The sequence below is a fragment of the Cucurbita pepo genome, chromosome 1 (assembly GCF_057944985.1).
Source record: "Cucurbita pepo subsp. pepo isolate OVF chromosome 1, ASM5794498v1, whole genome shotgun sequence".
Taxonomy (NCBI): domain Eukaryota; kingdom Viridiplantae; phylum Streptophyta; class Magnoliopsida; order Cucurbitales; family Cucurbitaceae; genus Cucurbita; species Cucurbita pepo.
Window position 1 is genome coordinate 6,674,701 of NC_141798.1, and position 26,859 is coordinate 6,701,559.

The following is a 26,859-nucleotide window of genomic DNA, read 5'->3' on the forward strand; positions in this document are numbered from 1 at the left end:
AACCCTAAAATAATAAAATTTAAGAATTAACTCAAAATATGTTAAATTAATAAAAATATCTATAAATTTTATATTTTATCTCAAATTCTATTAGTATTTTTTACATGTAGTAGTAAATATATTTTTAAATTTTTCTGTGTTTTTTTTAAGTTTTAAAAAAGTTTATAATACTAATGAAATCTTTAAAGGGTGAAAATATGTTTTTAAAATCATTTTGAAAGTTCCAAAATATTTTTGACACCCTTTTATCGAAACAAAATATTAATAATTAAGTCAAAATTAAAAATAATTGTATTTTTAAAATTGTATGAGTAATTGTGAGACAAAATGTAAAGTATTAAGGTAATTTAATTAATTTAGTCTTATTTTTATATTGACAGTAATAGATAAGTTAATTATTTATTTGATGTAAATTAGTTTAAGAGAATAATAATAAATTAATTAATTTTTTAAATATTTGAAGAGGAGTATCATAGGGATAAGATTATTGGGCAACGAAATAGCGGCAAAAGAGAACTAACATTGATAAGCCAAGTGGCTACAATAAGGCAAGATTAAAAGTTAAATTCTACAAGAACAAAGGAAAAATAAACCATTTTTTTTTAACCATCGCCCCCCAACTAAAACATAAAAGTGCTTATAATGGGCTTTGATTTTGGAATGCGATCAAACGGATGGGCTGCTCCTGAAAGAGCCCAGAGCCTTGACGGCGCCGGCCCTCAAAATGAACTGGTGGTAGAAGGCTGCGATGGCGGCTCCCACGAATGGCCCAACCCAAAATATCCACTGCAAAACCCCCCCCACAACCCATTTCAGACTTGGTTAGAATTTTAATGGAACAATATTTAGTGAATTAAAATAGATATGATATATAAGAGATACTAACTTGATCATTCCACGGTTTTTCATGGTTCAAGATAACAGCCGGGCCGAAGCTTCTAGCAGGGTTGATGCCGGTGCCGGTGATGGGGATCGTGGCCAAGTGAACCATAAACACAGCGAACCCAATTGGGAGTGGAGCCAAAACCTTTTTTTTTTTAAGAAAAAAATAATTAAAATGATGAGGCCAAAGAGGTGATGGTCAGGCAACGTGAAACCTCAACCCATAATATAATAATAAAAACAATAAATGAAGAAAAATATATTAATATTATTTGAAAATTTAGATAAATATTGGAATCTAAACTGACCCAAAATGCAAGAGAAAAAACAGGGAACGGGCTTAATGGTCACGCACACGTCCAAGATTATACAGCTTTATTCTTGGACGCGGAAAGGGTTGTGAGCTGTAAGGTACAGGCTCACATTGAATGCCCCTTCTTAAAACGAGTGTTGCATGGGGAATGAAAAAGCCACGTCCTCAGATAAAGCATTGGGCCACAATATATGGAGAAAAGCCACCATTTTTCTTACCATACAAACAAAACTTTGAGTTTTAGGATCTCGGGTGTCAGACGAACACAACCGACCTTCCATAATTGTATGATATTGTCTACTCTAAGTATAATTTCTCTTGGCTTTGGTTTGAACTTCTCCAAAAGTCTCACAGAGTATTATTTGATTATAAACCCATGATCATTTTTAAAATTATTATTTTATTATTATTAGACGAAAAAGATAATTTTAAGAAGAGAAGAGACGACGTACAGGGACATGGGAGTCTCTGGCGCTTCGCTTGGGATCGGTGGCGGAGAAGACGGTGTAGACCAAGATGAATGTACCGACGATTTCAGCCCCCAAGCCTGTGCCTTTAGAGTAGCCGAGGGCGAGTTGGTTCGCACCGCCGCCGTACTTGTGGTAGTAGGCTTTTTGGAACGCTTTCACTAGCCCCGTCCCACATACGGCCCCTAAGCACTGAGCCACCATGTACGCCACTGCCCGCACCAACGACACCTTCCGGGCTAAGAATAGCCCGAATGTCACCGCCGGGTTGATGTGCCCACCTGCAGTTTATTTTATTAATAAATACATCAAATTATACCAGATTTTAAAAAAAATTCCAAATAAAAATAATATTATTAACTAATCTATATTATTTATTAAAATAAAAATAATTTCAAAGCTATATTTCGAGCAAAATATGGAAGTAGATAAATTCTAAAGGAAAATTTTCTTAAAACAATAAATATATTTTATTTTATTTCATTATTTGAGCTAATAGTACTTTAAAAATTAAAAGTTAAACGATTATTAACAGAAAAATATATTATAACGCATGTAGTGTGATTCTGTGGTCCTGATGTTTCCATTTAAAGTCGGTCACGTTATTACACAGTTGATACACTGACCTGAAATGCCGGCGGTGCAGTAGACAAGGACGAAGATCATGCCGCCAAAGGCCCAAGCGATGCCGAGGATTCCAACGCCGTCGCAAGCGTCGGCGCCGGGTTTGTCAGTATCGGTCTGGCTACTGTAGCCAATCACAGTCAAGATGGTGACATAGAGAAAGAGAAGAGTGGCGATGAACTCGGCAATGATGGCCCTGTAAAAAGACCACTTGCCGAGCTCCGCCGCGTCGAACAGCGGAGCCGGTGGAGGGTCGTGGTAGTCCTTGCCTGAGAACCCTCTCGCCGCCGTCGCGTCGTCTTTGGCCATAATCTTAATAAAGAAATCAGAAAGAGAGAGATTGGGAAAGGGACTGAAGTCTGGGCGAGGAAAGGAGGAGAGGAGGGTGGGGGATTTATATGGAGGGATGTATTGTCGTTTAAGTAATTTATTATTTTTATTTTTATTTTTTTTCTTTTAATTATTCTTCTTTGTACCCCCATTATTATATTTGTTATTTTCGTCTTTTTTTTTTTATATATATATAATAAATTATAATTTTAGCATGAGAAATAGCTTCTTATATGATGTTGTCACGCTATGGTGTGTATACTAAATATTGTTGCTAATTAATAGATATATATTTTATTTGGTTATTATTTTCTTAAAATGAATATTTAATTACGACATTAAATGGGAAGGGGGAAGAGAGTAGGGGCCGGGAGGGGAAAGGGTATGGTGGGGAGTCAAAGAGAGGGGGCGTGGGGGAGCTGAGGGAGGGTTTCAGAGGGCAGAGGGTACGGAGGGCGTCCAGATAAGGACACCGTCCTCTCTTCCATGGGTCATCGTTACATCCTTCGCTCAATACACACTCTTCCCTAGGCCAACCCCCTCCTCTTCTTTCCTGTCAAACATCAACGTCTTTCCGCCAATTACACGTTCTTAACGTGGACGGCTCCGATTTCTCCTACTTCGACACGTGGCGCTGTCTTGCTCTCTCTGAATTATTGCTACCTACATTATTTATTTTACTTTTTTTACTAAATAAATAAAAAATACGTGGAAAATCTTCGAAGTACGTACCGGTAGCACCTTCTTTTTACTCTCTCGAATAAAAAAAATATTATTATTATTCTATTTTTACTAATTTTAAAACAAAATAATAATTAATTAAAGTAAAAATATAGAAATTAATTAATTTTAACATAAATTCAAATTTGATTGATGCAAATTAATCACCAAATTTCATATTTTTTAAACCCTAAATACTTATAATAATTACTTCGATCTCCAACTAACTAGAAATCATCTACTATTTGATACACTAGAATGACTAAAGCTTCGATAGAGCTCGAATAGATGGATATTCGGGACGTCCCAATGAAATGTTCGAAACGTAGGTCTGTTCCCAACGGATGTGTGCGAGCAAGTCAAGATGACATCATGATGCATGGGTCGTGTGTTGGAACCGAGACAACAATGAGATACGACATTGTTAGGTTGCAAAGATCGAACATGCACGCATAAACAATGTGTGTGGCCGAATAAATTTGGATTTTGCATAAGAGATGGTATGACAAAGTCACAAAACTATGTGAAAAATGAGTATAGAGCTTGAATGACTCTTAAAGCTTGCGTCAAAATCACGATGCCGCATAGTTTAAGATGTACGATCGTAACCATTAGATATTAAATTTTACTGGCGTAAATATTGTGACACTAAAAAAATATTATTTTCACTGAATATATATATATAATTGAAGTTATAGAAAGAGGCAAAAGCCTGTAGTCTGGGCCGTACTGAATTATTTCCAGATAAGTGCAGAAATAATCACGTACAAATCGGACAATAGCAATATCTTTATGTTCCGGACAGTAATATCCAAATTATTATTATTATTATTATTATTTTATTTAAATATCAGAATGAGATAACGATAATAATCTTCGAAATATATTGTTTATTTCTCGACAAATCAGAGCCAACTATTTTTTCTGTTCACAAAAACGAATTTTCACGTGGATAATTAATGATCAATATTTTATTTTAAATAAATAATTGTTTTTAATTTATAAGCAATCTCAAGATTTGTAGACTGCCTTATGTAAGGCACATTCTTAATCCTTTTTTCCCCTTAAAAAAATGGCACAACCTTATTAATTACAAAAAATATCTGCAATATATATTACATAGTTTTTTTATTTGGAATTTAAAAATGGAAGATTTAACGTATTTTCATTTGTTTTTTAAGAAAGTGGCGCATTAGTTGCTTAAATAAACCACCTCCTTTTATATTTGCCTTCCCTTTACTCATCATTTATTAACAATCAATAGTTAATAATATTTAAATTCTTATTGAAATTAAATAATTTTTTTTTTTTTTTTATTTTTTTTTAGGAACGATGTCTACTTGTTTTATGATTTAATAATTTAAAAAAATCGAGTTTTAAATCTTATATGTTGTGGGGACAACATAAATTACTGACAACAATGAGCATGTACAGAAACTGAGAAAAAAAAACAATGGTTACAACAAATTTCAACCATATTATTATTATTATTATTATTTGAATATGAATTCACCAAATACTTTGTAATTTGTATATAAAAATATATATTTTAATTATATTTTGTGATTGTGATGAAGAAGAGGAAATAATAATTATTAGAGTTGAAAAAATTATGAGCAGCATCTCTATAATGATGTGCCAACCAAGAATTGAAAGGCAAGAAAACACAGCACTTGTCTTCTATTGTCAGTTAGACAGCTCTTTCAATTGGTGGATTGGAATAACCAGTTATTTTTACGCATTTTTTTAATACCTAATTAACCTCTTTTTTTTTTTTTTTTTTTTTTTTTTTTAATGTTGAATTTCAATGATAGAAAAATATTTGAATCTTAATATTTTTTCTTCCATGATATATGTTGAATTACATTTAAATTCCCAATAATAATTTTTAGCAATGTTGATCTTATTCTTTGTATATTTATATTTAAATATTTTGTTAATATTTAAACGTGATTTGAATGAAAGGTCGGTTTATTTTTAATGCGTAGTTCAATAATCTCGACGAGGGCATGGATGAATTTTCTTAGCCATTATAGAAATTTTTACGAACAAAATCATTTAAGAGGAAAAAAAGGGCCTACTTGCCTGTGTTTTTCAAGCTTTTTCTACGAAATTACTGAAGAAAATAATTGGGGAAATTATTGGAAGCGACCGTTGACGGGATTTTCGGAATCTTAAACAAAAATAAAATTTGAAAATAACAAATGGAAAAAACTAAAAACATGTGGAATATTTTATTTGGAATACTTTTTTCGTGGATGAATATTGGAATAGGTAAATTTAATATAATGTTTTGATTAATCATTAGTTGATATAGTATCTGAACGTTTAAAGACATAAATGAGTTGGTTCGAAAATGATCCTTTCTTGACCCAAATCCTTTCTCGACCATGTGAGAGTGAATGATATGCTAAGGCATGAGCTGCCTTGTTATAACTTTGAAAACTTGTACGCTTCGAAACATTTATGAAAATCAAGATAATATTTTAACTAAACACAAGAGTATTTTTAAATATAAAGTAAACAAATTTCGATAGTATTTTTATAATTTAGCACTTGTTTTCATTCATAAACAACTATTTAGTTATTCGATCATCGAACCCCCAATTAGAATATGTTACATTACAAATATCAAGTTTGAGATGTGTACAATGAACCGTTAACAAATTATTTTTTAAAAATTAATTGATCTATTACATTAAAAATTCAAATAGACACAAATTTCAAAATTCTAACGGTTAAATCTGATTTAACCTATATATATATTATTTATTATTTCATTTCTGATATAATTATTATTTCAACGGTACGGAAGTGAGGGAACTAAAACGGCCAATGAAACATACCTGGGCCGCAAAACTTGGGTTCAAGAAGAAAGAAACCCTACATCTCCAATGTTTGCATCTCTGTACAACTAGAAACCAGCTAGCTAATATGATGATGGCTAAACGAGTCTGTACATGATCTACATTTAAAATCAAAAACAAAAATCAGACAAGATATACACAAAAATCACCTAAATATACTGCATATGGCAGAAAAAAAACGACGTGAGACTGAGCTACCGACCGTTTGTACAAGAGGCGTTCGAGGCTTTTGTTGAAACTCAAGCAGCAAAAGCACTTTCCATAGCCTGCAAGATAGAGGCTGTATCAAATTTGAAGTTTCTGAGGCTTTGTCCAGGATCAGAATCAAATTTTGTTTGCTGGCTGTCGAAAACGATCGAGCTGTTCTTCACCTTCCACATGGTGACTCCTGAATGAGAAGTAAAAAAGTTTATAATCATGAAATAGGTCGCTCACTGGGAAAGAATGCGAGAAAGTCAGTAAACTAAGTGTATTGCAAATTATTGAAAACAGGTTTGGTTACACGGATTGAGTTGGCTATGGCGATATCGATGTTTAGTATCGGAACCTTGTAAGTCATGAACGGATTACCTTTTACATGCATGTCGAAGTTAGGATTCACAGGCGGCTGATGATTCAAGATCCATGATCTCAACGAGCTGCATTTCAAAATTGTCGACTCCATTAAACATAAACTAATTTCAAAATTGCCTGCTGGGGGAATCAAGAAAACTACACAAGGATGCTCACTTCAAGAAAGGAGCCACCATGTAAAGCTTGAGGCCGGTGATTCCATGAGATATCACATCGTCACTTGCGGGTAGAAGGTCGTCAAGTCGATGCCATGCAATTTCCTGCTTACAAAAAACATATCCATAAGAATGAGGTCCTATCAAGCAAAATAAGCACTTGGGCATGAGCTTAACTCTTAATGTGTCCATTATAAGAACTGATTACTTCAACTCAGGCCTTGAAAGGCATACCAATCACCCCATTATCAATGATAAACGTCGTAAATATAAACGATAAGGTAGAAAAGTGCAGAAATCATAGTTTTGAACCAAATCGAGCGTTAAATATAAAAAGTGCAATCAAAATTCCAAATTTGAAGACGAAAGAAAAATGGAAAAGGAATACATACACTGATCTCTTTCTTCGTTAGAGGTGCAAAGGGGATATCAGTTTTCACCCCAGCTATAATGTAAAGCCGCACTCTCTGTTGTCCAAACATCACTTCAAGAAAATCATCTTCGACGAGGAACGGTGTCACGTCAAAACCAGTTTCCTCCAAAACCTACAATCTCAACGTAAAATATATTCCATAAATGATCCATTAAAGCCCTGAAACAATTAAACCTCTAAGATGCTTGTTTTTGCTTGATACAAATAATATAAGATGGCAAATAACCAGTTCTCAAGTCCATGAAGCTTAAATCGACCGTGCCATAGGGGGAGGTATAATCATTTAGGGTCCAGGAGCTGCTATTTCACCCTCCTTTCCTTGAACAGGAGAGAAATAGGAGAGTTTTTAAGAGGTGTGGTGAGTTCTTGGAGGAAGTTCGAGCCTTATTCCCTTTGAATTATTGTAACAAAGAATTTTAGTGTTTTTTTTTCTCTGTCTAATGGCAACCCTTTTTTACAGCTGTTTTGTACCTCTCGTTGAAACGCTGAGAAAAAATTTAAGCATGTAACAAGCACACCGAGCAAGATATCTTGACAGTTAAACAAAAGGTTTGTAAGGGTCAGTAGTGGGGATGTACTGAGCGACGGAAGCAAAGAAAGAATCAAGCTACGTTACACTCCAAATTTACTAAAGCCCTCCTTAATTAAGGTCTTCTAACGCCACGTCCGGAGACTCTTTCGTTTTTTCTTTTCTGGAAATATCCTTACGTATTCTTTCATTTTTCTCAGTAAATGTTGGCATTTTCAAACACAAAAATACTAAATTATTGTCATTAAAGTTCAAAAGTAAGAAAAGATTACTTCTCTAATGGCACAAGCATGATCTTCTTCATCCTTGCTCTTTTTTCCACGAGGAAAACTCCAGCTTGACCCTTTCCATCCCTTCACCAGTAAGCACTGTTTGGTTGCAGAAACAAAAGAAACCACAAAAATAGTATTACTATAACCGAATCAATCACAGTATTAACGGAAAAAATATGAAAAATAAAACCCTTTTTCAATCCAACACTTACCCTCTCAAAGGTTTCATCCAAAATAATTCCCCCAGTGACAGGAACTCGAAGCTTATAGGAAGTGAAGTCCTTAAATATGTCATCTATGTGGGGCACATATGGTTTCAAAACGTCGCAACTGTTAAATACTACAGAAAATTAAGGAAGACAACGATATATACAGGAAAAACAGTAAAAGCATTTTGTGCTCTTTCTGTAAGATACTTTCAGCGTTAAAGCCGACAGAGATGCCATAAACTACGCTATCCTTAGGATACGCAACGAAGTGAACTCCTTCAAGTTGAAGGACTTCAGTGAAGGGTTATTCTCTACCGAGTTGTCCTCATAGAACCAATGTGCATATTCAACTAGAAACAGAATCCTCTCAAATGATTGTAGATCTTCCCTTGGCACATTTAAAACAAATCGGCTGCATAATCAACAAGAAAATGACAGATCTTAGAGCTAAACACTTGTTTATTCCAACCAATAATGCAGTTAAAAAAAAAAAAACAATTAAGGTGTTGATAAGCTCTTGTTTTAGGGTTTATGAAAATTAAGTTCATAAAAACTAGTTCTACCACGACGAACAATATTTTTGTTCAGTAGCCTCAAGCTCAAAAAACTACTTATATCTATGAATTTCTCTGTTTTGATAAAAACTAGACCTAAATTATTGGTTCAATTGTTTTAATGAACACAGGCCGCCAAAATAGGTTCAAGGACAATCACTTTTAGAGGAATTATTATCACTCGCTTTAGAAAATGGCAACCAGTTGACGGATGAAAAATAATGACAATCAAAGTAAACTACCTCGCATTAATTTCAACTAAGAACCCTAAAATCTCCACATCTAACAAACCAATAACTCGCAGCAAAACCAGTAAATCAAATAGAGAGAAATACAACAAAGCGTGAGTACCTGCAAAGATCATCAAGGAGTTCTTGGGGAGGAAGACCGTTCTTCACCGACGCATTAGCGGGCTGATGAATACCGGCCATGGCTTCTTAGTTGATTTTGATTAAGAATCTGCCGCTCACACTCTGCTCGTCTTTTACCTAAAGAACTGAGAGAACTGAGCCGACACGTCGTCAGTTTCTGCGTTGCCTTTCGACCTTTTGCGTAGTGGCCGACGAGTCGGATCGAATAATTGTTTGGCCCATTTTGTTGCCAGTGGGCCGGACGGAATATTGGTTTAGAAATTAAGCGAATAAATTATAAAATTACAATTTTGCCCTTCCTTTTTCACTTTACGATTAATAATAAAGTTATTATATTTTTTGTGTGAATATTTATCAATTTATACTCTTTTTTTTTTAATTTAATTAAATAAATTATTTTAAAAAAAAAACATTTATTTTCCATAAATAAATAAATAAATAAATAAAATCATATTAGTTAGGCAGTGGGCAGTTACTGTTGCGTGTGACTAAAGACTTTAGCCCTATAGACCTGAGAAGACCCCTTTTCCATAAATCTATATTTTTTTATGTTTTTTTTTTAATTATAATTAAATATAAAGTAAGGTCTAATTTATAATTATATCTTATTTTCATTAATTAAATATATAGTTTTGTATATAATATGATGAATATTAAATTGATGTCACACCTTGTTTTAATTTTAATTTTTTTTCACTCAAGTGACCAAATTAAAGCTTGAGAAGTGAGGTGAGGTTGGTTGTGGTTGGACTTTTGGGTTAATGCCACCTAACTAATCATTTTTAACAATCTTTAATGTCTTTTTCTAATTGTAATTATTCAACAAATCTTACAATTTTGTCTTTTGTGTTTGAGGAAACATCTTTTCATGTTATTAAAAAAAAAATTCTCACCATCCTTTCGATTAAAGTAACATCAATCATTGATTTTGTTCTTCCTACCTCTTTTAAATTTTGAATTTGAATTTCGTAATCAAATAAGAAATTTCAAGTAAATTTAAATAAAATAAAATTCTGAAAGCTTGAGGTCACTGCCAGCAGATATTATCTTCTACTTTAGATTGTTAGCATCATGGTTACGGTTTTAATATGTTTCTGTTCAAGAAGGTTTCTATACCCTTATAAGAAATGTTTCTTTTCCTTCTCCAATCCACTAGCGTTGAGATTTATGTCCTAAAGCCTCCTAATTAATTATTTAGTTTTTAACGTTAATTTTTATTTTTTTATTTGTAATTTAATTGTTATCCATAGTATGAAAATCCAAAGTTATTAATGTAATTTTGAACCGTATGTGGTTTGACATACAAGAGGATCGTGTTCAAGTAATAACCTAAAGATTCTATAGTATATGGATAAGGTTGGGTGCTTTATCGTAATAATACTATTGATACAGCCCACTCTGTAATCGTTACAAATATTTTGATCCAAATCGTTCATGTGTAGACATATAAGCGGAGGTATCCTATACAATGAGTTTGTATAAAACTAGACCAATAAATATTTTAATCTCTTTTTATAAATCAGTTAATTGAGACGATTAATATTTCACATGATGATCATACGCGGCTCGATTTTAATCCTGAGTGAGTTATGAACTCCTGTACGTGACGGCTTGTCCTTTAATTTACATGGGTGAGAATGGCTTTTTTTAGCCGATTCAATATGTCTACCATTGTGGGGACTTACCAAATAGGGAGTTCGGAACATAATATCATGAAATGAAATTCCCTCTTTTCCATATAAGGAAAATAGATGAGTTGTTCTATTAAGTAATGATTTCGAGACTTGAAAATGGGCCCCACCCTCTCATTTGCCTGAGAAGGACTTGTTTATGATTGGATCATAAACAAATTGTTCATTAGATAATCAATTGTACTTTAAGGTGAAATATGTAATTACAGGGGTAAAACGAACTTTTGACACAGCTGTAATTATGAACAACTCGTGAAGGATCGACTTGCTTGTAATGATTATATCAATGGACATAACTTGTCCTACAGTGCATAAAAGTGCAACTTTAGGTATATAGTGGAGTAACGTAGAGTTCATGAATGGAAATTTATTAATTAAAGAGTTTAATTAATTAATTTTGTATCATTGAAACTTATAATCTGTAGGTTCATAAGGTCCGCTTATTAGCTAATAGTAAGAAGTACAATTTATTAAATTTAATTTGAAATGTCAAATTAATATTTAATATATTAGATATATTAAATTAAAATTATATTTATTATATTTGATGCAATTAAATATTAAATACACTCGATAAAAATATATTTGAAATTTGAAAGAGATTCAAATTAATTAAATATATATTAGAATGTTTATGATTTTTAGAAAAGATAATATCTTAATATATTAAACATGCAAATATATTATTTGGTAAATATTATCGAAGAGTCCCTATAAATAAAACTTTCGCGTTCAGCCAACGATACATCAATCTCTCTTAGTTTCTCTGAAGAGAGAATTCTCGAAACTCTCTTTTCCAATCCCTTTGGGATTTTCTTTCAAGAGGCTCTCACAAGCCTTGACCTTGTGTTCGAGTCATAGTAAGGAAGATCTTGTGGAATGTTGAAGAACTTTTGCATGGATGGAATATTCCGAGGAGTCTTGCAAGCTAGGGTTTCTACAAAGGTAGAGTTCTTACTCTTCTATTTATTGTCTTTCTTTTAATTCACAATAAAATCAAAACGGTTCCTAATACCTCCATTACGTGGATGAAGAGTTTATTCCCTTCCCGTGGAATCTCACAATCCACCTCGTTCTCGTTGGTACATCGCTCACTGTCTAGTTCTAATACCATTTGAAACAACCCTAGCCTACCGTTAGGAGATATTATACGCTTTCGACTGTTGCACATCGCCGTCAGCGTACACTTTTAGTACAAATTATATAATACAAGTGGCAGATTTTCAAAGTAATAGTGATTATGAGCGTTGAATTTGGTAGAGTTGGTCGGATTAGGACAAGCTTCCAAATTGCTTAAAGCAGCCCCTCATTTGTATCATTGCAATTACTTAACTCAAACCTGACGCAAAGGCTACCAAATTAAATTCATCAATCCTCACCATAAATTATGGAGAGATTGAAGGAAAGTCCTTTTTTTTTTTTTAAATTATTATTATTATTATTATTTCTCAATAACTTTTTAATTTTTTTGGTCAAAATTGCTTTACGGGTCTTCAAAGCAATGAAAATTAAAGAAGACCCGTCGAATATTTGAAAATTTAAAGACTTATTAGAGCCCGACCCTACTGAATGCTTATCGAATAGCGAACGTTGGGACGGAGAAGAGGCAAAATGACCTGAAATTTCATTACTTAAAAAGCTCAGAAATCTGACTACAAATGAACTGCAAAAAGAATTACCAAGAAATTGGAAAAGAATGCAAAATAGAAAGAAGAGAGACAGCATAAGACAAACTAAACAAACACTACTAGACTGAAACCTAAACTTAAAACTTTTGTTTCTCCTCTTTCTCTACTTTGTCATCTAATGAGTTCCTAAGCGTTCCCTCTGTACACAAAGACAACCAACCACCTAAAATAAACATGAAAGAACCACACAGCTCAGCAGCACTAGATCGTCGAATCCCCGGATTCGACGTTTCCTTCGTCTTCTCACATATAATCCATTGAAATTGCGCTGTTCGTGTTCGGAATGAGCTCGGGTTGCACGCTTATGGTGATTGCATTTGTATTCTCGTTGACCTTGTTTCTCATTTCGAGCACCTTCTTATGGGAATTTGAGTGCAGGGATGGGATGAAAGTTGGACTTGCTGCTGGTCGATATTCAGGGAAGAGTCTACCGGATTTATACCGAACACCGCAAGCGTTACAAAGAGTTTTTGGTCCCATTGGTCCTGCTCTCCATTGTGGTGTCTTGGTTATCTCACAATGCATACATTTTCTTACTGATGATGGCGAGCTTTGGTTCCCCGTCGCTGCGTCCAATGGAGCAAGCGAAAAGGACAATTTGATTTTCTTGTTTTTGGTATTCTGTATTCCCGACGCACTGCCATGCTTCGGCATTTTGATCAAAGGCTGGGACTCGGCGAAGTTATCGGCATCGGATGGGGCTTTCGGGGCAAGCTGCAATGGTTGATCAGGAGTGGCTGTTTCGGTGACGGATGAGGCAGGGGAAATGAGCTGAATTGGTGGCCGGGGACTGAAGGTTGCAGGGCGAGGCCGCTTGCTACGAGCACGGCCACGCTGCTGACCCGGGGTGGCGACGGTCTGTTCGGGGCTGCTGCGAGACGGCAGGCTCTTGTCACTAGAGCAAGAGCTACTGCTTTCAAGCACAGAAACTGGGCTAGAGGTTTGGAATTGGTTATAAGTCAAGTCCTTGGGCTCTTCTTTGTTCATTGTAAGGCTTCCCCCACGGAATGAATCCTCCACAAAATTTGATAGCCACTCAAGTTGAACAATATCTTCATACTGTAATTAAACCAAATAATTAAATGTAATAATATTTATTATTTTTCGCCATTTAAAAATAATAATTTTTAATTGTGTTAATTTTATTAAAATATTCTCCATAACTTATCATTCCTCATATTATAAGGGACAGATCCCAAGAAGACTGAGTGAAATGACCAAAATACCCTCAACTGTGCGGGATTTGAAATTTGAAATAATAGAAAAATCAAATTTAAATGAATTTCAATGTGTATTGGCGGTACAATCGAACAAGAAAATTTAATATCAATTAATAATTTGACACGTCATTTAATGAATGTATTATTTTATTTTATAATAAAATTGTACTAAAAAAATTTCCTACAATCAAGGGTAAAATGACAAGGCACCACCATAACATGCCCCCCACGTGGCCTGCCAGGTGGACAGCCCAATCAATTAAAACATAATTTTGTCGATTTCTACACTTAATTATATCCTATGACGACATCATCTAAAACAATGTCAAAATTCACCTAATTTAACCCAGTCTTCAAAAAAAAAAAATGACGCCCCGTTGTCAATTTTATTTGAAATTTTAAAATTTTGATAATTATTTTTGGAAAAAATGATGCAATTATTCCAATTCGTAACAGATTAAAAGAATGTTATTTTTTTTTTTTATTAAAATTCTATATTTAAAATAATTTTTTATTGGGGCGACCGGGTCGACTCGGGGGCCGGTTCAAGAGAGGAATGATAAAAACACCCGCGGGTAAATAAAAATGAAACACTAACCGGAACAGAGAGCTGGGCCGACAAATCGGCGTTGTCATTAGCGGAGAAGACCGAGACAGACCCAGGTAGTGACTCGGAGTGAGTCGGCCAAATGGTTGGGAATGCGTTAGCCGAGTCACCGCGATTCACCGGCGGCAAGCCAAGGTCGACATCCTCCACCGGAAAATCAAGGAGGTCGTCGATATGGTCGAAGAAACTGCCGCAATCTATCTCGTCGCCTAAGCTATTTCCGATCATTCTGCCGATTTTTCTGTGAAAGAAAGAAAGAAATGTAAGAAGCTGATGAAGGGCTGTGTTTATTAAACCAAACTCCAAATTCTTTAAAGAATTGAGAACAAACCTTGAATTTGTGAAGCAAGAGAGAAGGGAAAATGGGGGAAATCTGAGGCTAAAGAATCTGCAAAAGAAACAAAGGGGTTGAAGAAGAGAGCTCTGTTTGGATTTATAATGGCGTTAGAAAGTATAAACAAAATTGGGGTTACTGTAATTACTTTTATCGGTTGAAAATTTGGGAAAACACCCAAAAAAAAAAAAAAAAAAAAAAAAAACAAGAATTTAAAACTGCTGTTCTTCTGAATTTTCTCCACATTCCAAGCTATGTCAAGAAAACGCTTCTTTTTCATTAAATTTTGCCCATAAAGCCTTGAAAAAAGAGGCAAATTTCAATGCCGAAAAGCTCAAGAACTTAGAACGAGGTATTAAAAATGGAGGAAAACCCACCTGAAAACAGGGCTAACAGGTCGAAATGGAAGCCATTAGAGAGAGAGAGAGAGAGAGAGGAGAAATGGGGTTGAGTTTATGTATGGATGAAAGAGAAGCTAAAAAGGAAAAGGAAATGAAATGAAAGGGAAGAGATGTGGGTGTGACGGTAGGTGAGGCTCCTCCTTCATTGCTAGCTGTCCTTTCCCGTTTTATCCTTTAGCTCACACACCCTCCTCCTCCTCCTCCTCTTCTTCCTCTTTCTCTTCTCTGTCTTGATGTTGAAGTCTTCCCTTTCTCTCTCCTCTAATTACTCTGCGGGTCCCACCCCATTCATGGTCCTCATCAATTTGAGCATAGTTGAGTTTAAGGATAAGTTTTGGATACTTTTCGTGTTCATTGTTGAGTACACTTAAACATTCAAACAAGTTCATAACAAGTTCATAAATGTGTATTAGGTTACATTTGTTTTCTCCTATTTTTTTTTTAATGATAATTTGAAATAAATGATTATCAAATGGGGTTTTTAATTATTCTTTGACTGACTGGAAGAGAATAAAGGGTACTTCGGGCATAGATTCACCATTTTCAACTCGAAAAAAATGCAAAATCTAGAGATTCATTTATAAGGTATCGTAACTTAAGAAGCTTGTGTTATAACAAGTTTAGAAAGTTTGAAATTTATAAAAGGTAAAGTATCCCACTTTTACTCTTTAAATTTTGTTCTTATTTTTTTATTTGGTATTCGAAGGTGACATGTTCGATGTACGAGATACAAGTTTGATTTTTAATCGTCTTTAAATTTTGATTTTAGTTTCTAATTTATCGTGGAATATAATTTTTTTAAAAAGGAAAACCCAATATCAACCAGTATTTAAAATACTAATAAAATAAAAATTCTTTTATTTAAAATACAATTAAAATTCGATAAAACATAAGCTTGGACTCCCACCTCAATAATAACATCAATTTATAAATACTGAAAAAAATTAATTAATTAATTAATTAATTAACTCACTTTACAAATAATTATTGTTTTTTTTTAATGTAAATCAGTTAAAATGAGAAATGTCGGTGCATGGTTGTTCCAATATTTTATTTTATTTATTATTTATTTTATTAATTTATAATCATGTGACATGTTTTTAATGGTTCGTACATCACATTACCTATAGTACGCTTAAAGCTAAGATTTCTTTTTAATTAGTTTAATTATTACTATTTTTCCAATTATTATTCCAGCCTATTATTATATAACTTTATATTTACTTTATACATAAAAATAAAATTAGACAAATAAACACGACAAATTACTAGATAAGTATTGAGTATATTTTAGATAATTTTATTATTTATAATTATATTTACATAAAATTAATTTAAAAAATTGAGATATTAGCTTTGAACGAGCTGATGCACATATAGTCGTTCAAAATGTAAGTGATTCGAATATATGGTTGAATTAATTAACGTAAAAATATAAAATTTAAATTTATAATTTAAAAAAAAAAAAATTAAATAAGATGTGTTTTCTTGTTGGCACTCAATCATCAAACGCTTTTTGGTTGATTTTGAAAACAAAGGAAAAGGGTTTTGTTTGTTTAGAAATAGGAAAAAAAGTTAATTTGGACAAATAAGAAAATGAGTTAGATGAGATTTTTATTACCATATTAATAATTTTATTAGTTTTTAATATAATTGGGGAAGGTTAATAAAATTGACAGCACAACCAATATTTTATTTTATTAAAAAAAAAAAAAGTATTTGGGCCTCTTTCGAATGATGGGCTTTTTCTCTCTCTTCATTTTCTCTCTCTCATGACTTAATAAATACTTTTTTATTTTTATTTTTATTTTATTTTTTTATTTTATTTCATCAACCATCAATAATTATTCCTTCTATATCACTCTCTCTCTCTCTCTCTAAGGAACCTTTGTTTTAATTTCTTCACTTTCTTTTTCTCTCTCTCTCATACTTGACTTGGGATGCACTCTTTGAATCCATTCTTTATAAAAGAAATTGTTCTTTGAAAAAATATCTTTGATTTTGGTGTTTAGGGTTCTTCAAAGTTTCTTTCTTTTTATTTTTTTAATTCTTTTTTGACGTTGTGGATACGATGTTGCTATAATGCATACCACTTTTTTTCGAGCAAATATTATGAAAAGTGAACCATTTCTTGAATATAATATATAGTTTTAAATCTATATCGTCACTTTCAAAACACGAATAATTCGATAAATATTTAATTTACTAAATTTTAAGGTATGTCTTATTTATTTTGATCTCTGTAATTATTTTTTACCTTGATCGACGTTGAGAGTCATTCCTTGAGTTCAATTCAAGCTCTTTTTTGAAGGCTTAAAAAAATTAATTATGTATAATTTAATTTTTCTAAATTAATTATGTATAATTTAGTGTCATCAAAGGGGTAGAATCGTAATTCACGCAACTAAATGATCAAATCAAGGGCAAAAATGTAATATTCCAAACCGAGAGACCAACAAAAAAATAAAATTCGAAACTCTAAGATAAAATGTAACATTTTGAAACATAGGATCTAAAAAAATATTTTTCCCGTGCTTTAACCAATCGAGATATGTATTAAACGTTATATATATATGTATCAAGCATGTGGGCCTATTCGCCCTATGTCGCTATACATTTATGATTTATAATTAATGTATAATATAAAGAAAGAAATGAAGAGATTTTCGATGAGCACAAACAATGAACGATACCAATCACTTTGATTTTCCTCTCATTGTCAGGAAATCGGACTACAATATGTTCATAAATGTAACAACAATTAAATTGCATCATATATATTTTCTAAGTGTCGGCAGCAAAATACAGCCACAAGCACATGCTTTTGTGCCCTCCCCCTATTCTCATATTTACATTAATTATTAGGCCATATGTAGCCTTGATTTAGGGCAAATCCCCTTAATTAATTCCTCATTATTTTTTCAAAATTCAATTATTAATTAACGAAAAATCGAATATTAGAGGATGTTTCGTTCTTATGATTTCTTAATAAGAATGACAAGATTTTTTGTCGTGTTAAGAGGATTTTTTTTTTTATTTTATCAGTAGTGTGTTCAGGTTGTCCCTTTTAAGAAATTTAAGGATACTTTAGTCATTTTAAAAAATTTAAAACGTATATTTTCATAATTTAGAGACTAAAATAAATATTTTAAAATATAAAAACAAATCGATAAAAGAAAAATATGATTACAAATTGTATTTAAGTGGATCTTACATGTGGTTGAGGTGTCACTTGAAATTTTAGTAATTTTTGGGCGAGTAGGAACGTGTAATCACGCGCCGATTGTCGGCTTGAATTCCACCGATGGCGCCGTGGTGGTCACGCACACGAGCACGTGAGTTCCATGAGCGAAATAAAAGAAACGACGACGTATTTTATTAGTATGATTATTTATTTTTAGTTCAATTGACTACGTAACTCTTTGTTCTGTACAAAAATAACAAAATTATCCGTTACAATTCCCGTGGGGGCATTAAAGTAACTTCACGACAATAGTACTACACTTACGTGGCAATTTACAGCAAAGTACGTGTGAGTGATCACGTGGCAAGTCGTGCAGGCATGTAAGAAGCCACGTCTGTTCCAAATGGGACCCACCTCCCACGTTCCTTTTCCTTCTCATCCGCTGGAACCGCAGTTTGATCAGCTTGATTGGCTGATTGACTGAGCTCATCGTGGAGCCCGCGCACAGAATCAGCGCCATCCCTTCAGCTCCCCGACGCTGGGTTTTTATCCCCTGCAGCAGATTAAATTTGAACTACTCCAACTCTATTTAATTTTCTTTTTTCAGATTAATATAATTTTAGGTAATATTAAGTTGATTTTAAATTAAATAAAGTGAAAATAGTTTCAAATTATTAATAAAACATCGATATTTAATTTTATCACTTTTATAGGTCAAAATTAAAACTTTCTAAAATACCATAATTCTTTTATCTCGATATTTATTTAAATTTTAACCTATTATAATTATTTCGAACAATAATTAGACTAAAAAAATACATAAATATGATGAACAAATTCATGCGTTTTATATCAACAATGTCAGCCTTTAATTTCAAGATTTATATCCATTTTTAATTATTTACTAATCCCGATTTTAATTCGAATGGTTCTAATAAGATATTTTAATGCTCATTGTTTCTAAAATGTAGACTAATGAGTGATGGCCACGTGCTAAGAGCTGGACAAACACGATGTTAGATCTACGATCAGAAGGGCCAAAATAGTTATGGTCAATTACCGTACCATCGTTCTATTTAAGAACAAATGCAAAGTATGTAATTACAAATTTTAGATATTTAAACATAAAGAGTTTCCTAATGCTTTTACCTTTATTTTATTGTATTTTTAAAAATATTATTACGATTTTCATTTAAAGATGTGAATTTAATTTGAATAATTTATATTTTTTAAGGATTAAAAAAATTAATTTAAATTACAATACTCATATATAACTTTTTAATATCACTCTATAGTTTAAAGGAGAGACATATACGGAATTTGACTAGGACAGGAAGAGTTCTCTGTTCCTATCTCTTTGTCTTATTATGATGCCATTTCCACGATGTTTATCATTTTAGTTTTACGAGGATCACCGTAGAAATTTCTTAAAAAAAAAAAAAAAAAAAAAAATTGTAGGAATCGAATTCCTATAAATAACTGTCTATATATATATATACATTCTTAAAAAAAAAAAAAAAAATTAATAATAGTTAATTTTTTTAAAAAATTAATAAAAAGTGATAAGAGCGTAGATGGGCAAAAATAGGTTAGATGAATATAATTTCATTATTACCTCATTTAGTTTATAGAAAAAGATCTCTATTAATAAAAAATCATATTATAATTTTTTAAAATATAATTGATTTATTTATTTTTTCTCAAAATAGGATTCTTAAATAAAAAGCAATAATTATTTGGAAAGACCTACTTTATTTCTTTAAAGAAATTATCTTTTTCAATCAATGAATCTCGTACCTTTTATATATGACATTTCATCTTTTTAGCTTTTAAATGTCCCTTCAACGTATTAGCTTCGCTAATTAATCACATATTTCATTATATAATTTTTTATTTTCTTCAAATAATCAATTAAAAAAAAATAGTTTTCATATATACTTTTATTTCGAACGGACAAAAACTAATACGAAGCCTACAATTCAATTAAAGCCAAACTTAGGCTTAGATCCTCCTAGGACAGAGTCATAATCACCGACACATTTTTTCCCGTTGACGATTCTCACTTAAAAAAGTCTCGGGATTTTCAATTTATATCTAAAAGATTTGTAATTTTTTAATCGGGTCTATTTAATAAATGAATTTTAAATTTTTTTAATATTATATTAATAAATCTAGTAATTTTTTAATTTTAAATTCAAAATAGATACAAATTTTAAAATGGAATATTTATTAAATAGTGGCTAAATAAATAAAGTATTTATGGACATAAATATCTCACACATAATAAATGTTTGCAAATATAAATTATATGAATATATATTTGTTATTTGTCACGCCAATTAGTTTAATAAGTTTTGTTGTTGTTAGACATTTGAAAAGGGGATTGATTCTTATAAGATCCCAATAAATAATTTTCCAAATAATGTCATTTTAAAAACCTTTTTCCCATAAAAGATTTTAAAATTTACAAAAAAAAAAAAAAAAAAAAAAAAAAAAAAAAAAGAAAACGGGAAACAGGTTGTGAAAGAAACAGATCGAACTGTCGGTACCGACAGCCGATACAACATTAAGACCACCGACGAATTTACCGGGTATACAAGGTAACGCAAGAAAGTTGACCGGTTTGGGTACCTGTTACAGCCGGTTACCATCTTTGGACAAAAAGTTAATGCGTGAGAGTCACAAACGCCGTCGGTGGATTACAACATGGGACTCCACATCCCCACAACTGCTTTGCCGTCACATTCCATAATTGTTTTTTTTTTAAATTAAAAAATCCAATTTTCAAAAAAAGAAATTGTCAATTTCACATTTACTTTTTTGTCCATTGCCCAATTCAAATACGCAAATTGGAGGAGTTTTCCCTTTGAAAAAAAAAAAAAAAAATTAGGGCATATTTGCTCATTATCACTTAAAGTATTTAATTTTCAAGATAAAAAAGAAAAAAAAATTATTTTTTCCGTGTTAGTCAAAGATTGAATAAATGGTAACAGTTTGGAAAATGATGTTCTTATGTGCCAGTCAGTCAAATTTATAGAGAATTACAACTTTACGTAATGATTAGAATTTCAAAGGTAAGATATTTTGGCGTTAATCAATTCAAGCATAAACTGAGTGGTGCAAACAAAATATGTATTGGAAATGGTTGAAAATTTGGTTTAGAAAAATGAAGCCAAATTTTGTAATGCTAATTGAAAGTGGTATTATTATTTGGAGTCAAAAGTCAACTAAATTGGAGGTTGCCACGTGGAAGATATGTATTGGAGGTGGAGTTATTTGTGATGGTGATATTGAGGAGAATAATATATGTATAACAAAAAAATGTTGTGACATTGAGGTAGACTACCATAATATCTGCCGATAACTAGGCCTTGAAACAAGAATTATTATTATTATTATTATTATTATTATTATTATTATTATTATTACGCGGTTTTATTTTTTTATTTTTTATTAATTTAAAATGGCTAAAATTGTATATGCTCCAAAATATTTTAATTTTGATGTGAATTGCATTTTTTATAATTCACAACCCTACTAACAAACTTTAAATTTATATCAAATTAATTTATAATTTTAATTATTTTATTTTTTAAAATAATTTATTAAATATATTTACAAAACAATAACACGAACACGAAGCAATGAATTCTTTGATTGATGTAACGTAGCAATCAAAAGATTTGATTTTTATAAGCGTGGTATAGAATCAACTTTGGAACATCTGTGATGAATTCATTGCGATCCAATAACTAAAAATTGTGGTTTTAATTGAGAAAACATATGGGTAGGTAAAAGGGAAGGAGAAGACCCAAATTAAAACTTGAAATTGAAGTAGTTGACATAATATGTTTATATTTAATGAAATCAATAAGGTTTCATTCACTTTAAAGCCTCTAATTTGGTTGTATGATGCTTCAATTCTCCTACCTCAAAATCATTAATATATAATAATTTAAGACATTTCAATATCATTTGAATATCCAGTAACATTTTCCGAAGAAAATGGGCCGGGTCGGGTACCAATTTTGGGCTAAATGGGCTTCTAAATATGAAGCCCAACAGACCTTTGCAGATGGAGATTTGATTTGAAGATAAAAAAGTGTTAATAAAAAATGTGGGACCCACTTCGTTTCATTGATATGCATGCTCTCGATCAACTTCTTTTTTATTGGGCTTTCTTATCCTTAGATTCTTTGGGCCTGTTGGGCCTGTTGGGCTTGGCCATGAAACCACCGGTAACAAAGTTCATAACTTTCAATTTTATATTTAATAATATTGAAAATTTTAAATTTTTTTTGTTATTTTATATCACAATTCATCTATTTATTTATTTTTTGAAGTATGATTCCAATCATTTTCCATGTGTCATTAACCATTATTTTAAAATGTTTAAAAGTTTAAAAATAAATTTTTAACTACGCTCCCCCTTAATCGAGGCTCGACTTCTGAGGAGACTTGACTTTTGATACCATGTTAGACGAACACGAGTCTCTACAATGGTATGATATTGTCCACTTTAAACATAAGCTCTCATGGTTTTGATTTGAGTTTTCCAAAAGGCCTCGTAAGAGAGTATTTTTTGATTATAAACCCATGACCATTTCCTAAATTAGTCAGGGTGGGACTTTCATCATCCAACATCTCCCCTCGAACAAACTACGCCTCCCCTTAATCGAGGCTCGACTCCTTTGGAGTCTTTTGACTACGCATTCGAGGAAGCTCGACACCTTTTCTTTTAGAATCCTTTGTTCGACATTTGAGGATTTATCAATTATCGGCACGACAAAGTTTAAAGCAGGGCTCTAATACCATCCGAGTATTACTCAATTAAAAAAAAAAAAACATATTCATTGAAAACAACAAATTTTGTCACCTTTTTTTATGGAAATGGGGTCCAATTTTATGATCTCCATGCATACAAAAGTGGGCGTAGACTAATATGCCAATTTCATATTTGATATTCATATTAATTCTCGAAACGTATTATTATGTTGAAAGTTGTAAGTAAGTATGTAAGTGCTCCCCAAATCCCAACGTGAAATGAAAAACAAATAACTGCAAATTGCCAAACACTGCCTTTTACGTGTAACTGCAGCAACTGAATTTTCTCCTAGGTTCCTCCTTTGGACTCGGGACCATCGCTCTTCTTCACCCAGAGCCTCAAAACATCCAATCCATTTCAAAAATTACAACAACTCTTCCTTCGTTTCTTTCCATTTCATCCTCTAATCCTCGCTGTGAATCTCTATGCCTATGACATTGGAGAGTCGAGCTTGAGAAGATACTCTTCTTCCATGGCATCTCTGAAGCTTGGATCTAAATCGGAAGTGTTTCACTGCGATGGCGATTCCTGGTCTGTTTCTTCTTCGTTTACGGATTCCTTTTTGATTCTTATGGATTATGATTACTGTTCGTTGTTCTTTTCTCTGTTTCGATCGAAATGAGTGTTGCTGGTTTTCGTTCGTGGATTTAGTTGATTTCATCTGAAATTCTTGGTGTAATCTTATTGTTCTAGAGTCAATGATATGTGTTGTTAATAAGTTCTCATTATTTAGACATTTTGATTCTCGTTGTAAATGAACTCCCTCTGATTTAGGGTTTGTTCGTCTGGACTTGCAAGTGATATCATTGTTGAAGTTGGAAACACCTCATTTCATCTACATAAGGTGAGCAATTTGATATTATAATCTTCACCTTCATCTGTTTATCGGACTACGAAAGCTTACTAGGTTTCGGTTTCGTACGAACGCTTACTCGTTTTTTAGGACATTTGAGGTTATTCTGATGAACTCTCCTTTGTGATAGACATGTTCTTTTGCTAAATTGAAAATTTGAGTCATAGTTTCCTACTGCTTGTATTTGCTTCAGTTTCCTCTGCTATCCAGAAGTGGAGTATTAGAACAACTTATTGGGGAATTTTGTGGAGAGGATGATAGAAAATGTGTTATGAAACTTCATGACATTCCTGGTGGAGCCAAAGCCTTTTTACTTGTAGCTAAGTTTTGTTATGGTGTTAAACTTGAGCTCACTGCACTCAATGTAGTCGAGCTGAGGTGCGCGGCGGAGTATCTTCGAATGAACGAGGATTTTGGAAATGGAAATCTTATAATGCAATGCGAGAATTTCTTGAACGAAGTCTTTGGAAACTGGACGGATTCGATTAAAGCTCTTGAAACATGTGAAGGGATTTTGTGTTATGCTGAGGAGCTTCATATTGTGTCAAGATGTATAAATTCTTTGGCAATGAAAGCTTGTTCTGATCCAAGTTTGTTTAGCTGGCCTGTTTCGGGACCTGAATCGATGCAAAGCTCTGAAGGTACAGAGTTTTGGAACGGAATTCATGTATCGTCGAGATCACGAAAAGTACAGGACGATTGGTGGTTCGAAGATGTGTCGTTCCTTAGATTGCCTCTTTACAAAAGATTGATTTTGGAAGTTGGATCAAGAGGCATGAAGCCTGATATCATTGCTGGCTCTCTCATTCATTATGCTAGAAGGCACCTTCCCTTGTTGGGAAGGCAAGCAAGCAACGATGATCGAACGTTTAGCGCGCTGGTTTTGAATGTTTCGGCTTCGGCTTCGTCGGAAGTCGATCAAAGGAGACTTCTTGAAGAGATAGTCGAATTACTTCCCCATCAAAAGGGTGTGACACCAACAAAGTTCCTGATTAGGCTTCTAAGAACCTCCACGATTTTACATGCTAGCTTCTCGTGTCGGGAGAATCTCGAAAAACGCATTGGGGCACAGTTAGAACAAGCGGCTCTTGAAGATCTTTTGATACCAAATATGGGGTACTCGGTCGAGACGTTGTATGATATCGACTGTATTCAGCGAATTCTTGATCACTTTATGCTAGTTGATCGAAATGGAAGCGATTGCATTTTGACTAGAGTTGAGGATGGGCAATTGATGGGATCCAATTCAGTTGCTCCATTAACAATGGTGGCTAATCTCATTGATGGATATCTTGCTGAAGTTGCACCAGATGTTAATCTCAAGTTACCAAAGTTTCAGTCACTAGCTGCAGCTATTCCTGATTTTGCCAGACCGCTCGACGATGGAATTTACCGCGCTATCGATATCTACCTCAAGGTATCTTCTACAAGAAAGATTCAAGTTTAAGAGCTTTAGTAAGATGTTCTATAAGATTTGCTTCTGGTTTGCTTTTGACTTCTAATATTGCTTTGTTTGCACATTGTGTCAGGCTCATCACTGGCTAACAGACTCTGAAAGAGAACAAATCTGTAGGCTTATGAACTGCCAGAAGCTGTCATTGGAAGCCAGCACCCATGCAGCCCAAAACGAAAGATTACCGCTTCGTGTCGTCGTCCAAGTACTTTTCTTCGAACAACTTCGACTCCGAACGTCGGTAGCCAGTTGGTTATTTCTCTCGGACAATATTGAGAATTCACATAACATCAGTGGGAACATGGCTGCACTTGGTGGTACAAACAATGCAGCACCATATGACAATGCCTGCACGACTGAGAACCGCGCTTTTGGTATCGACAACAACATGAAAGAGCGGGTGTCGGAGCTGGAGAAAGAGTGCTTGAGCATGAAGGAAGAGCTGGACAAGCTGGTGAAGACAAAGGGTGGATGGAACATGATCTTGAAGAAGTTGGGTTTAAGAATAAAGTTCAAGAATTCTGAACAGAAATCATCCAAGCTCCTCATAAACTCGAAACCAGATCACGAAATGTCGTCGACGTCTCCGCTTACGAACGAACAACAGAGAACATCATGACGAGTCGATATAGCTTTGTGTTGTGTGTGTTTATGGTTGTAATGCTGTATTTGATAGCGAAATCCAAACTCTAATTCACTAACCTTTATTCTTGAAGATCACAAAATGCTTCAAAAAGCCCTCCCACATTCGTGGAGACTCTATTGAAATTTTTGGGAAAAAAATTGTAATTCTCAGCTTATTCCATCATAGATTCATCATTTTCCAATTAATTTATAGCAAATTAATAGATGAAAAGTTAATAGTAAAGAACCATTTCAGTTATTTATTTATTTATTATTTACTTTATTTACAAATGATCATGAAACTTATTAAATAAATGTGTTTTTTATGGGTCTAATTAAAATGTATTTTTGTGGATTTAATTAAAATAGTTTATTGTTTTATGTAGTTATGTAGGTTTATGTTGACAAAAAAAAAAAAAAAAAAAAAAAATATATATATATATATATTAAAATGGGCGAAAAAGTTGATAGACTCGTATTATTAAATATTTAATTATTATCACCTCTTTCGAATTAACGATTAATAATTAAATTTAAAAGTTAATTAAGAATAATAATTAAATTAAGAGATTATTTAAATAGCCCAAGTTGATGGAATAGTAAATTTCTAACCTGGGCTTATTGGGCTTTATCCAGGGCTATAGAAACCCAATTAAAGTTTAGTCCAATAGATCTAATCT

At 32.9% G+C, this 26,859-nt stretch overlaps 3 protein-coding genes and 1 pseudogene across 5 annotated transcripts; 1 reads left to right on the forward strand and 3 right to left on the reverse strand.

Moving 5' to 3' along the window:
- Window positions 1–510: 510 nt before the first annotated feature.
- Window positions 511–2,661, reverse strand: LOC111808048 (putative aquaporin PIP2-1). The gene is made up of 4 exons (XM_023693829.2): window positions 2,289–2,661; window positions 1,648–1,943; window positions 887–1,027; window positions 511–786 (listed from the first exon to the last, which is right to left on the reverse strand). The coding sequence occupies exons 1-4, from the start codon at window positions 2,593–2,595 to the stop codon at window positions 667–669; spliced, it is 864 nt and encodes a 287-aa protein (XP_023549597.1). The 5' UTR covers window positions 2,596–2,661; the 3' UTR covers window positions 511–666.
- Window positions 2,662–5,981: 3,320 nt separating this feature from the next.
- On the reverse strand, window positions 5,982–9,455 carry LOC111787481 (mRNA-decapping enzyme subunit 2). Of its 2 annotated transcripts, none has more exons than XM_087123362.1 (9): window positions 9,280–9,455; window positions 8,635–8,786; window positions 8,378–8,505; window positions 8,166–8,261; window positions 7,324–7,476; window positions 6,933–7,036; window positions 6,774–6,841; window positions 6,406–6,591; window positions 5,982–6,290 (listed from the first exon to the last, which is right to left on the reverse strand). In XM_087123362.1, exons 1-8 carry the CDS (start codon window positions 9,357–9,359, stop codon window positions 6,443–6,445), a joined length of 930 nt encoding a protein of 309 aa, XP_086979488.1. In that variant the 5' UTR covers window positions 9,360–9,455; the 3' UTR covers window positions 5,982–6,290; window positions 6,406–6,442. The 2 variants fall into 2 exon arrangements, with proteins under 2 accessions (XP_086979488.1, XP_023523225.1); XM_023667457.2 differs by having other exon boundaries at window positions 5,982–6,301; window positions 9,280–9,453.
- A 3,139-nt stretch (window positions 9,456–12,594) lies between these two features.
- On the reverse strand, window positions 12,595–15,451 carry LOC111809967 (GATA transcription factor 8). The gene is made up of 4 exons (XM_023696472.2): window positions 15,217–15,451; window positions 14,837–14,893; window positions 14,497–14,746; window positions 12,595–13,737 (listed from the first exon to the last, which is right to left on the reverse strand). Exons 3-4 carry the CDS (start codon window positions 14,731–14,733, stop codon window positions 12,922–12,924), a joined length of 1,053 nt encoding a protein of 350 aa, XP_023552240.2. The 5' UTR covers window positions 14,734–14,746; window positions 14,837–14,893; window positions 15,217–15,451; the 3' UTR covers window positions 12,595–12,921.
- An 8,023-nt stretch (window positions 15,452–23,474) lies between these two features.
- LOC111777473 (BTB/POZ domain-containing protein At5g03250-like) lies at window positions 23,475–26,402 on the forward strand (annotated as a pseudogene). The gene is made up of 4 exons (XR_015420752.1): window positions 23,475–23,780; window positions 24,024–24,093; window positions 24,296–25,519; window positions 25,632–26,402. The product of XR_015420752.1 is annotated as a BTB/POZ domain-containing protein At5g03250-like (transcript).
- Window positions 26,403–26,859: the final 457 nt, after the last annotated feature.